This window comes from Prorops nasuta, unplaced genomic scaffold (assembly GCF_024137725.1).
Source record: "Prorops nasuta isolate Cenicafe-Biocafe unplaced genomic scaffold, Cenicafe_Pnas_1.2 PNAS00006, whole genome shotgun sequence".
Taxonomy (NCBI): domain Eukaryota; kingdom Metazoa; phylum Arthropoda; class Insecta; order Hymenoptera; family Bethylidae; genus Prorops; species Prorops nasuta.
The window spans coordinates 3,276,108-3,289,679 of record NW_027116803.1 but is presented as its reverse complement, the minus strand read 5'-3'; the positions used below and the strand labels follow the sequence as shown (position 1 = coordinate 3,289,679).

The window sequence follows — 13,572 nt, the reverse complement described above, 5'->3', positions numbered from 1 at the left end:
TGAGGAAATCGATCGTTCCTGTTGCAGGGATGCTATCCCGGGGTGTGATAGGCCTAGATTCACACCTTCTCGTATAATTACTATATATATTATACACACTCTCTTCGTTATAAATCATTTTCTTGCAAGTGCAATGCACGTAAATATACTCACGTAAATTTCTAATCTTTCGCTACACCCCCTACCCTACTTTCTTTATTCTCCAACTCTTTCACTGTTTTCCTCCAGATTTATTCCTCCAAATCTCATTGTTCCTGAATAAATATAGTTTATCCGAGCACGAAGCTCAATTGTTTCTTTTTCTCTTATCCAGCTCTCGCAGGAAAACTCCCAAAATTAGCAGGTTCCTAATTTCTATGGAAATTTTCATTTCTGTAATCCTACTCGCAGAAAATATTGCAACAGGGTAATGATGGTCCTGGAAATTTAGGTTTTCAATATTCATGAGTGTATAATGCAAAGCACAAGTTTTGCAGCAGTTTGTTTTTTCGTGCTGTATGGTATATCAACGCGCTCCTCGGGGAAATTAAAAATAGTTTTCTGATTTTCCGCTGTATAGATTTTTCGCATGTATTTTTAAGTTAACAATTAACGAGAAAATCAATAAAGATTGATTCGATCGTGCGCGGAGTTGCGTGCTCCAAGTAGATAATGAACGGAACAGAGAATTGAAAGGAACAGTATAGAGAAAGACGGAATGATGCATTTTCTAGCGAAGCTGCGAGTATACGTACTTACACGAGTATAGGTATATCTACTGTTTATTCTACAATCCACTTGATACGGAACTTACTTTCCTAATGGAGCAAACTTTTAATATCGTTTCTGATCATTTAGAAAATAGAAAAAGAGAGGGTAAAGGGGGGAAACAGGAAGCACTAGAAGTATTTTATAATCCTGGCCTGGTTAAAGCGAGACAGCCGATAACAATAAAACATTCGATCCCTGTAACATCGTTATTTCCTTTTCTGACGCTTCGTTCTATTCTAATTTATATCACTGGGTATATAGAATACGGTAAAATTATATCTGCTTCTAACCAACGACGATAAAAAAAGACAGTGTAAAGAAAATTAAATAGCCATCGAAGTTTTTCAAGAAATTTATAAAACTTGGTAGAATGTTTAATGGAATCTGGAAGAAATGTCCCTGACCGTAACTGACGTTATATCATATAATGCGCTACATGCACACATAATACATATACAGTGTAGTAACATGACTGAAATGAAACAAGAGTCGACCAATGAATTCGATGCGCAATAATTGGACAGGAGCATCGTAAAATCAATATTCTTCAAGACACGAAGTTCTTGCAAGGGAAGAAATTGTACGGTACGTTTGATCGATGAGAAATATCGATAATCGTCGTCGTTGTGTCAAAATGTTCTCTCTCGAGTTAGCATCCGTTATCCGCCATTCGCCATATTCTCATTGTTAGACTCCACTCGTTCGTTCGTTCTTTAATGCGAATTTAATTTATCGATCGGCCCCGAGCAATGTTTGCGAATGACGAATTCGCGATAGTTGGAACGAGTAATAAGGGAAAATTAAAATTTGCCCTTTTGGACAGCAGCTGCATGAGTTTTCACGAAATGATTAGGCTTGCTGGCGCTATGAGGAAATTCGTATTCGGGCCGAGTCTCGTCGAAAGCGGGAATGATTAAGTGTCGTCGATGATGATGGTAAGGGATTCGAGGTTGAAAGCCGAGGTAGTCGGGAGCAAACACGAGGGTGGAATATGAGGGTGGATCCGGGTGATTTAGGTCTGCCCGCTTTTCCAGCCGATCCTGTCCAAATCCAGAATTTTTGCGATCGATGCTCCGTTACTTATTTCCCGTCACTTCCGTTTGTTTTGCCCCCCCCCCCCCCGCACTTCCACCCTTCTCCACACCGAACCAATACACACGCACACCCAATTCTCCACCCATCTGACACAGCTGACGGCCTGTAACAAAATCTCATGCGATACATATATATATATATGCATCGTGTACGCTCCATTATTGCCAATTCAAAAATTTCGCATATTTTGCATGACTCCGAACAAAAACTTTCTGCAACATTTCTAAATTTAGAGCTTGATTGAAAGTTTGTTAATATTCTAAAATTTCTCTCGTAGTTCTATCGAGTAAACTGTAAAAGGTCACCGGATTCTTCTACCAATAAGAAGTCTCGAATTAAGCAGCTTTTAATCCCACTAACAAGATTTAAAAATAGTGTAGCGGAACTTTCTTCCGCGAAGAAGAAAAAGTAAAAATATTGCCAGGGAATGTTTAACGTTCGAAACTCTCAGCGACACGTACATAAAGCTTTCAATACACGCGCATTACCAACCAAGAATTTCCTACGCGTCTATGCGCACGCGTCGAAAGAGATTTACTGACAAATACATGAACGGGAACTATGGGCACACGTGTTACACAATTACACGCGCATATACGTCAGTGTGTAAAGTCAAACACACACCGCGATGCATGTTTCTCGGGGCACACATGGATCTTGCTATATGTTTCCTGATGTGGAAAATATAATACATACTATATATATATATATATATATATATGAAGTACAATTTAGAACACACACGCATAAATGCGCATGCACGTCGGGACCGAAAATATTAAACAGACGTATAGCTATAGGGAATACCAAACACACGCGCTGATATACAATTTTCAACACGTACCACACGATAAAAACATTAAATCCATATATCGACTTGGAATATAAAACGTACGTATTGAACTCGCACTCATCGATAAATTGTACACCCCGATGCATCGATAGTTTGTTGCTATACAGGGTGCTCCGAAAAACTATATCAGGCGATTCGAAAGCGAGATATTAGAGTGCACAGTATCAAAAGTTTAGTACGCGATTGAGATGGATTGAATTATTGGAAAAAGCTCAAATAATTAACACAATAATAATTCATATAGAAGTTATACAAATTGGTATTTATAGAAATGTGTGTTTTGTGTATGTGCTTAAAAGTATCAAGTACACAGTTATACTGTAAACATGTGTACACGTATGTGCACAGACTCACGAATATTTTAATGCCAAACACAGAGGTGGACAAATTTCTAGTCGTGTCGTAATTAGAGATTTTTAAAGGGTTGCACGCGTGTTCCCATATACATATACGTAATTCACGAAGAGAACCCAGCAAACAGGTTCTGGTCTGTTGTAATTATAGCAACGTGAGAAGAGTTTCACACAGTTTAATTGCGTATTTTCATTCTACTAATGATTGCAAAATAAACAAAATTCATGAAGCGAACGACCAGTCCACTAAAATCATCGTGAAAATTCAATTATAATCTATTGGACAACACTGCGCTACGAGCGAGTAAAATATTTATGTTTTTCCATAATATAGGCGATGGAATAAAAAATGATAGGAAATTGAAGGAAAACTTGATTGTCGATTAAAATTATGAAGGACGAATTCGACCGTTATCTCTTTGAAAGTAAAGCCCAACCTATCGCAATACTGATGTGCATGTTACATCGGTAAGAAAATATTCTTATTGTCTAAGCTAGAGGGGGATGAAAATTTCCCTCGTTATTCTCCCCGAGGAAATTTTATTCTATATAACTGTGATAAACAATTCTTTTCTCACAAATTGGAGGAAAGAGCTTTGACAGGAGGTTTTATTATCGAAGAGATAATAATTATTATAGAAGCATGCTTAACTATTGATTGAAATATTTAAATAATGAGTATGTAGGGTGAGATGGGCTTTTATTTTTGCCTCACAGCAGATATTATTAGTTGCCATTATTGTCGGTTAGAAGAGCGTGGTTATATGGGACGAAATATATAAAATCGGTTTAAAGCTATACAGTGTCAGCGTCCATCGATGTGTGTGCTTGAGCAAGAAAGAAGAAGAAGAAAAAAAAAGAGAGAAACGGAAAAGAGGGAGGAATAAGAGAAGGTAAAAAGTAGGAGCAGCTCGAGTTGTACGTGTCGGTGTATCGGAGCAAAGCAAAGCACATCTGGCGGTGGAAAGGCTCGTTGAGAAAACATACGTTGAGCGCGTGCGAGATCTGTAAATGGAGCATGAGATAAGCGAGAATCCAAATGGCGCCTGCCCTCTCTCTCTCTCTGCACTATACTTTTACGAGTGCCATTTTTCTTCATCTTCTATCGCACGCGTTGGATATTGCGTAGAGATTACCACTAGTCTGGTCTGCTCTTGCGATAAGCCTTTAATCCATACCTCTTCCTTCTATTCCTGAGAAAAATATCCGATTCAACTTCGTACATCACCCCGCCCCCCCCCTCCCAACCTCTAATACACAACTTACCATCCCCTATAAAGTAGCCAATGCTGTTCCATCACCCTATCAATCATCACACTTGCACGTATGCCCATCAACTATTCTAATATACTATACCAAATCCTGGTAAAATATTCCAACCAAATATTTTCTCAGTCTCCCCATTCGCATAAACCATCAAGCAAACATTCTTTAAAAGGCCTGATGGAATTTTTAAACCAACAATCTTTCAAGCACCAAAGAAGAATTTCTACTTGAAGAAAAATTTCATTCAAGCTTTTCAATCGTGCTCTTTGAAACCTTCGCGCACCCTGCCTTGACCTGCTCTTTTAGTTACGATGTAAATCTCATTACTAAAAACTAATAATTGTTGGAAAGTTGAGTAATAATTCTGCTACAATCTACATATATACAATTATAGAATTGGTGATATTCGAATAAAAGTTAATTACTAATTGCAAATGTACTTTCTGTACTTTCGGACAAGTTCTACCTGGCAATTTTTGACGTTAATCCGAGCAGCTTTCGTCTACATGCGGAATAGAAGCTAGTTACGTACGTTATACGTAGATTCAGTGAAATCGCGAATTTCATCGTGAAGCATTTGAGCATGTGATATTTGAGGATAATTAGTGGGACGTTAAATTTGGCGAAATAATCGAGCTAGCTAGCTAATGGACACGATTTTGGAAAATTGACGCTGGAATATATGGTTGTCGAGGAAACTTGATACTCTTCCTGTTTATCTTTCAGGAGATTCTCGGTGGAAGGGGAGACGGGTTTTTGATGAGTTTCGGAGTAGGATCGATGCGACGAGAATCATGAAAATCACATACGAATGATAGTAATGTAATTAAGGAAAACCGTATCTTGACAATTAATAGGTGCCAGAACGGCAGTATTCGATAATTGAAGGGTTCACTCGGACTTGCCTAATCGATGGTAGATTTGTACAAGAGCTTGAGCTCCCTATTAGCGTGCTCGCTTAATCGACGGTGAATCTAACATCGAGTCCTTTGCCAATTAACCACGTTGTCGTACTGATTGCTACAGGTCGCGTCAAAACCACTGTCAAATCACTAATTAGGCTTTGCCGTAGGTTTACACTCCCATGCAAACTGCAATCTATAATCTTACAAATTTTTATCGCATCTCTATAATGAATCAAGCACTACCTTTTTCCCCCTTGTTTACCGGAAAAGCAATAAATTACACAAAAATATATTACCGATAAATGGTACGAGATAAGTATGTGCAAATCTTTTGAAAGATTGTATATGTATGGAATAATCTAATATTTACTTGACTGTTGGAATATACGAATATAATAATACGGATGAGGGAGGTTTGAAAGGTTTTGTTTGGTGGGATGAGAAATGTGTTTTGAAGAAATGTGAAAGGAAATGGGTTGAATATTGAATATGATGATTTATTGTATTAAATACATTTTCCTATTTGTCAGTTTTTTATCGTTGGATAACCGCTTGTTTGCAGACCAGCATGAATAAAACATTAGTATTCGCCTGGTGAGACCCATCCCTCTTTTACTCATTCTTCTCTTTTCCTCTCCCTCATTCCGTCCTTCGTGTCTCGACTAATGTTAAGAGGATGCACGAGTATATCGGTCGCCCAGATTTCTCAATGCGAAGCTTCAATTTTATCTTGACGACACGAGGTATTCTAATCTTCTCGAGCTTTAAAAAGAAATATGAAGAAGAACACGTATGTGTGTGTGTGTGTGTGTATGTGTGAGAGAGAGAAAAGGGCGTCCTCCGCAATCTAGATAAAATCTTGTATTTATAAAAATTTCCTCGATAACCCCCGAATAATCCGAAATCAAAGCTGTAAACGATGCAATCGATTAACGAAATTCTTCCATTCTTCATATACGGATATTCGAACAAATCTACGCTTCTGCCAAGGAAAGAATCCACTGTTCCGTGAAAATAAACCATAACAAAATGACTCATTAATGGAACGGAAAAGATTTTTGAATGCGAAATTGCGAGCGAGTTTTAATGAAGAAGCTGGAACGAGCTGGAAGAGAATTTGGTTGAAATGCTCGGCGATGAAACGCGTTGGGCTTGAACACTCGTGGAATAATAATTTCGTAATGAATGGGAGAGGGAGAGAAAGGGGGTAGGGTGGGGAGGAGGTGGACAATACTGGACAATTATCGAATGGTATTGAAACGTGGAATAACGAGATGAAAGAAGAATGGTGGGTGGAAAAATTCGAACAATTTGCAATAACGGCGCGTCTGTGTGTTATAAGGTCTGGGAGGATCGAGGGAGGGGGAGAGAGGGTGAGGGAGGGAAATTGATGCTTCCGAAGGTCCGAGGATACCTGCGATCCCAATTGGCGAGCTGGGATTCTTCAGGGTTGAAATTTCTCGCGATCCTTCCGCGTCTTCTTTGCATCGGATCCGACGGGATACGAATAAGGCTGCACACGGAGGAGAGTGAGCCGAGGCCAGCCGTTTTATTGATCGGCCACTCTGCACGTTTGTGGAAAGTAGATAACGCAAGAGAGGAGTCCCTTTCCCAGAGTTTCAACCCCCTGTTGCCTCTTTACAACTATTAGCTATCTTTTTAACCACGACACGCTTCGTACTCCCCCAAGAGCTGGCTGGACCACACCGACTGTTTATCCATAATCATCCACATCGCACTATCCTGCACTTCTTAAGCGGAGATCGCTCTGTTTCCCTATACCTTCGCTACTTTGCTTCCGTCACGAAAACTCTCAAACCTCCTTTTTTTCCCCTTTATCACTCCTACTTATCAACAGTTATTTCCCTACTTATTATGCCTTGGTCAAAATTTGCAACTGAATTTTATGCAAAGCAGATGTTTTTCATTCTTCCTACGCCCATTCTATTCTTCTCGGCCCTCTTATAGCTTTCTGCCTTAATCTCTTTCGAACTATTTTAGTTTCGTATCCGCGAGAGCTTTACTGGAATATGCTATATATACGTATAGAGCTCGTAATACTCGTCGGTAACCAATGCTCTTTTTCTCCTCTTCTTTAAAACGATAAGTAATTTCCCGAGCTTTGATGTTTCGCGTCACGTTACAATTTATGGCTCCTTCTTATTTATTCAACGAAATTATGTTCCTTTTTTAATGAACGGCAGACTGGGTTAATGATCCGCCCGATTCATTCTCATTTTTCAGAGGAAAGACAAAATTCGAATTTAGCATTATTCGAATATAAGCAGAGGAATATCCATAACGGATATACGAGGGATAATCCTATTATGATCGCAAATATAATTTAGTATTCGCTCTACGCATACCAACTACAAAAGTCGATAGGCGAAATTTCCTCACATTATCATTTTCCTGCTCATCGTGACCGAACCAATACTCGCGATCATTAAACAAAGGAACGATTTTTCCATTAAAGTTTGCTGAATTAAACCGTCCTCTAAAACAAACGCAATTTCGTTATATTCCGCTTGAAAATTGTCTACAATGTTGGTCTGTATTTTCCGGTATTTTTACAATTTCTCTAATAGCGGAAAATCCAAGTGATTGTACGAATGTTCGTTTACAAGAAATTAAGTTTCATTTTTCACATGACCTACCGTCCCAGAAACTCGTCCTTGATCCACCTGTGCTACTCCAGGTGAAATTTATCGGTCGACTCTGCCGCTGTTGCTGTTCGAAAACGTAATCGAGGAACCGGAAAAAGCTATGGGGATGTTTCCCAGCGGAGCATTAACGGTAATGGAAATTGGAATCAATCAGCTTACCCCCCTCCCCGCCACCTTTCTCTTTTTCTATCGAGCTGCAGGTAGCTCACCTGTAACATCGTCGCAAGAAATTAATTCATTCATCGAGAATCACCTTCAACAATATCCTTTCTCCCATATGATCGTAGAAAGCCATTTCGAACATTATGCACAAAACCCTGGAATGAACTTTGAAGAAAATTTAATCGACCGATCAACATAATAACTCTATACAGGATAATATTTAGTCCCATAGTTTAATAGATACACTATTAATTAACACCAACGTAGTTTGAAAGGAGCCCTAGCACAAATCTGAAGTAGAAGACGTTGAATTTAGAGGTATAAGAGAAAGTTGCAAAGCCGGATTGGCCAAGAGGATGCATAGAGAGGAATTGGAAGGGATTGTGGGAAACAGTGTAGTGGTTAGCAGGGAAGGGGATTTTGGGTTGATTATGTCGAAAACTTAATCGACTCATAAATATCGTAACTATAGGATTATATGTAGTTCCATTTTGTGTTTATAGATATACCATTAATTAATATAAGGTAGTTGGAAAAGGAGCTTTGGCATAAATCTCAAGTAGAAGACGTTGAATCGAGAGGCAAGAGAAAGTTGTAAAGCCGGATTGGCAGGGAGGAGGCGCAAAGGGAGGAATTGGAAAGGGTTGCGGGAAATAGTGGAGTGGTTTGTAGGGAAGGGGATTTCGGGTTGGTTATGTCGGGAAATACGGCGACTTGGCGCCGGAAGGCCATAAAGGAGAATAAAATGCAGTGTCAGTGGCCGTGGCGGTTTATCGGTTGGGTGCCCCTCACCGCGCGCTACGCCACCCTCTACAACGTTACGTCACACCACACCATGCAACGGCACAGCCCGATAGAACGCGACGTTCCAATCGCCGTCTAGCTACGACCTTCCTCACTCGAAAAATCTTGATGGAAAACCTTCACGGAAAATCTTCCCTCTCACCAAAGAAACTCTCGTCCTTTTTACACAATGCAATCTATCGATTTATTAACCCTTCGACTACTTCCTCTCTCTCTCTCTCTCTCTCTCTCGCTTTCCTGCTTGTAAATGCCACTGAAAAAAAGTTTTCCCCTTTCCCTCTGACTTCACATTTCTCTATTTCATTCTTCTCAGAGTTTCTCTGCGCGATATAACTCTGTTCCTTCACTTTTCCATTTTTCTTCCTTTCGAGTGTTTCTATGAATATTTATGTATATATGTATATATAATTATTATGAACAGTCGAGTGGTACTGAATGTACCTTTCGCTCGTCTTTACAAATTCTAACTATGATTATATATATATCTATTCATTAATGAATGTGTATCAAAGCCTCTACCGACTATAAGCCTATTATCCCTACATGTAAAACCGTGTAAATTAATCAGTGGTTTATGAACACCTTGAGGAAACTGGTGTCTGTTTAACAAGCGCGTTTAAAAAACCAATCTATAGCAAGAATATCTCAAGTTAATGTACACTTTGTCTCATTTTCTCATTTCGCCAATTAACTTTTATTTTACAGTCCAGGTTTTATTACCTTTGTATTTTTCTCTATACAAATATTACAAATTGTTTTTTTCAATGGTACTTGCCTCTCCAGTACCCTTATTTTTTATTCTTTGTAAATATTACAAAATGTTTTCCTCGATGGAACCTACGTCTTGAGCAGCTTTACCTTGCTGTTAATATCTCTGATAATATCCAAGAAAATATAAAAAGGGAAGGTTAATGATATATGTATATGTGCTACTTTGCAGTCTAACTTTGTTCGTTCAAGTTATTCTACTGAAAAGCGATATTTAATATCGACGAAAACTTGCAGAACTTCGCCACTATGAGTTTACTACTCAGACAAATCAACTTAACACTACGAAATTTGTGCTTAACTTTGATTGATCCGAATGTCAAGGTTTTGATCTGGCATCATGGAATAATGCAACCGATTAAGTGCTTTAATATTCAAGAAGATCTTCAACATTCGAGCCTTCTCAAACTTCGAGTGCGTCGAACAGCTACTTGGAATAACTAATGCTCGAATACTCTTGTTTACACCGAGTTGCACCATTTTCTTCATGGATTGGTCCGTTTTCACCGATCGTGCGTGGCCTTCGCTTTACACCCGTATAAATAGCTACCACTGCGTTGCCCCTACCATATCCATCCTTTTTCTACTGCCTAAACTATTTCCCCCCTCTCTAAATCGCATTAGCACATACTCTATTTTCTCAAATTCAACGAATCATCGACCACGAGCTCCCATGCAGTGCGCGATAAAGAATTTTGTCAAATTTACATGGATTTTGTTGTATTATTATAATAAATCAAACGTTCAAGGATCGCACATGTATAATTTAAGGCTTGTACAACAATTTGTAAAGGTACCAGCACGCAAAGTTTTCGCGCAGGCCATGAAATGTTAAACATAAAAAATTCCAAGATTGAATAATTTCCTCCGTTTAATAAGCGTAGCAATCTTGTAATTAGTGTTAAATTAATCAGACGTGTAGCGCCACCACGCGAGTTGAGTTAAAAAGATTATCGCGTGGGTTAAGGTTTGGATCTTGATGAAAACCGAATGAGGACACGTTCTTGTTAAAAGTGAAAGTCCTACCCCGACTAAGAGAAGAATAAGTAACCATAATAAGTAACCTGTTGAATAATAAAGCGGCTGCGACCCCCTAACGTGCCAACCCTAACCCCCTGTTTCCTGTCCTCTTTCACTTACTTATAGCTATTCCCGCCCACTCTTATCCCCCTCTCTTATACACTCGCCATCTCTCATCTTCCTTTCCAAGTCACCACCGTTCAAGAATTCCCGTTCTTTTCCCCAATCCCAAGTGCTCTTCCAGAACTTGGTATTCCCAAGATACCACGTTAGAACGGTTTTTCTTCCTGGATTACTTTATCTCGTTGCTTTGCTACTAGGTCCTACCAGGAATCACGCTATTTGCAGTTTGTAATTTCAACCAAATCCTCAATTTAGAAAACTCCTCCGAATAACGTTTCCCAAGTCTGTTCTTATTATCATTCTAGCCTCCCACCCCTCTTTATTATTCTATTACAATATTTCGTCATTATTATTATAACAGTCGTATTTTCGTCCGTTGCGTTCATCGATTAAATTTAATATTCAATAATAAACCTCCCGTGCATCAATACTACACATTAAAGTGACAATGTGTAATAGTACATATATGCATATACGTAATTACACCGTTACACGTTCTTACTCTATTGTTATGGTATTGGTACGCAAGCTTCCTATTAATCGTTGCATAATTTCGTTGGATAATTCGACTGGGTCGTCCCCAGCTATATTTCCCATTTTGCATCGAGGCTGGCAGTTTCTAGAAAATAAATGCAGGAGGGTATTCCATGGCTGCTTATCGTGAAAAATTGTGGCTTTTTCTACTGAGAGTAGGGAAGAGATTTGGCTGCGATGCGACGATTACGCGCGAGTGTTAATGTTTAGGTAATGGTTACTGGGCAACCGGCGATCGATTTTCTAGATTATACGCGTAAATTGCAGGTTGCGTGGCGCCCCATTGATCGACATTTCGTGACGTGACAGTTGCTCCGCGTGGGATGTTGTCACGCGTTACTGATCAACAACCTCTTCTATAAAATAGAACAATATATAATTGTTACTTCACAATAAATCACGTTAAATCCCCTTACTTTGCAAATATTAAAAGATTCAGAATTTTCGAGTCTTTACAATAATTCCAACATTGAATTATATTTAAAAAATATCTGTTTTAATCATACTTTATATATATATATATATATATATATATATATTATATAAATTTCTTTACTTATGATTAATATGAAGGATAATTTTCATTTTACAAAAGATTATTTTTTATTTAATGTATTCTGTAGCGAAAGTACATTTTCATCGAGTTTTCCTTAACTCGTCTCTCACGTGGTTCGAGAGGATAAGCATGATGGTGATTCTTCTGAATTGCATTACTCTAGGGATGTATCAACCCTGCGTTGACGACCAGTGCGTCACGAATCGTTGCAAAATACTGCAGGTAAACAAACAACTTTCTTTAAACAACTATATTTACACGATCTAACTCGACGAAGCTACAAAGATCGAAGGATTAAGTTTTAAATTACTGCTTTCCCGATGTAGCGTTTATGCGTTGTTTTTCCGATCTCAACTTTAGCAATCCATTTTAATATACGCTTTATGAGATTTTGTGAGTCGCTGACAAATCGTTTGGTCGGTATTCCTAGCACAGTCGTATATTGCACGAATCGAATAAAAAGCGAAAAACAAAAATTGCAGATGTTCGATGACATAATTTTTGCCTTCTTCGCCCTGGAGATGACAATTAAAATGGTGGCGATGGGGATTTATGGAAAAGGCACGTATCTCGCGGATTCTTGGAACAGACTGGACTTCTTTATAGTAGCTGCAGGGTAAGTGTGTTCTTATTAAATAAACAGCACTTCCAAAGAAAAAATAGTGAGGCAAGAAAGACCTTAATCCCCATTTCTCAGCTTCGTTATTTAAATTTTTCTCTGTCCTTAATTCCCTTCCCACTGAAAATTTATCCAGGCTTAGAAAGTCTTACAGTGGTAATCGTGTTATTAAAATTTAGCATGAACGCGAAAAGAACTATATTTCTCTCCCTGTTATTGCACTACTTGTGAGTGTGTGTGTGTGTGGAACTCAAAATAAAAAGTATTTTATAAACCACACATTCGTTATGAAAAATGACTACGATTGTTTTCAGGGCGTTGGAATATTGTTTGAATGTGGAGAACATGAATTTGTCAGCGATAAGGACGATAAGGGTGCTGAGGCCATTGCGGGCTATCAACAGAATACCGAGTGAGTATGGCACGGCATACAACGAGTGCTCGCTGTAATAATTAGAGGGTCTCTCGCATCACCAAGTATCGAACATTATCGGTTGACCTTCGTCAGTGATCATCTATAGGCTCTCCAGTGTGTCCTCGTTTTGTAAAAATATGCAGACAAAGCTCCGTTCACTCTCACTTTGTTACTCATAAAATTCTTTAATTCTGCTTTTAAAGTTTATTATAAAATCATCATTGATGTGATATGTCCTTCGTGTATCGCTTCGTTGGTCGTTTTAGAGGAAAAAAAAAGAATCGTAATGTCTCGCATTACTCAACCCTGCTAGGTTGACGCTTGACTGGAGATAACAGCGAAAGCTCAATATTTTTTATCTCCGTTTCTCGAAACGTGTTGGCCCACAGGATCGGAGGTCGCACATTGTAATTTCTGCCATTATACTCTCGTAACCACCACTGTTCGTACAATCCACTCCATCGTATTATGCTATTTCGTAAATTACCACTATTCCTCGCTTATCTTTACACTCTTTATCGTAACAAAACCCTCCCTTCTATACACCTATTCCACCAAAATTACTTTACGCTTCGTTAAAAGCCACAAATATTCGTCGGATCGATTCCCCTCGACTTATCTCGGGTTAAAGCGAAGCAACTATATTTTATAGAAACTGATTTTACATCATTTTCAGATTTTTC

General features: G+C 38.7%; 1 protein-coding gene across 3 annotated transcripts in view; it reads left to right on the top strand.

Moving 5' to 3' along the window:
• Positions 1-13,572, top strand: part of Ca-alpha1T (Ca[2+]-channel protein alpha[[1]] subunit T) — a 55,339-nt gene that overhangs the window by 5,677 nt on the left and 36,090 nt on the right. For all 3 annotated transcript variants that reach the window (XM_066728048.1, XM_066728047.1, XM_066728046.1), the window contains exons 2-4: positions 11,966-12,077; positions 12,338-12,471; positions 12,789-12,886. In XM_066728048.1, coding sequence (XP_066584145.1) covers positions 11,966-12,077; positions 12,338-12,471; positions 12,789-12,886 — 344 coding nt within the window. The remainder of the gene's footprint in view (positions 1-11,965; positions 12,078-12,337; positions 12,472-12,788; positions 12,887-13,572) is intronic.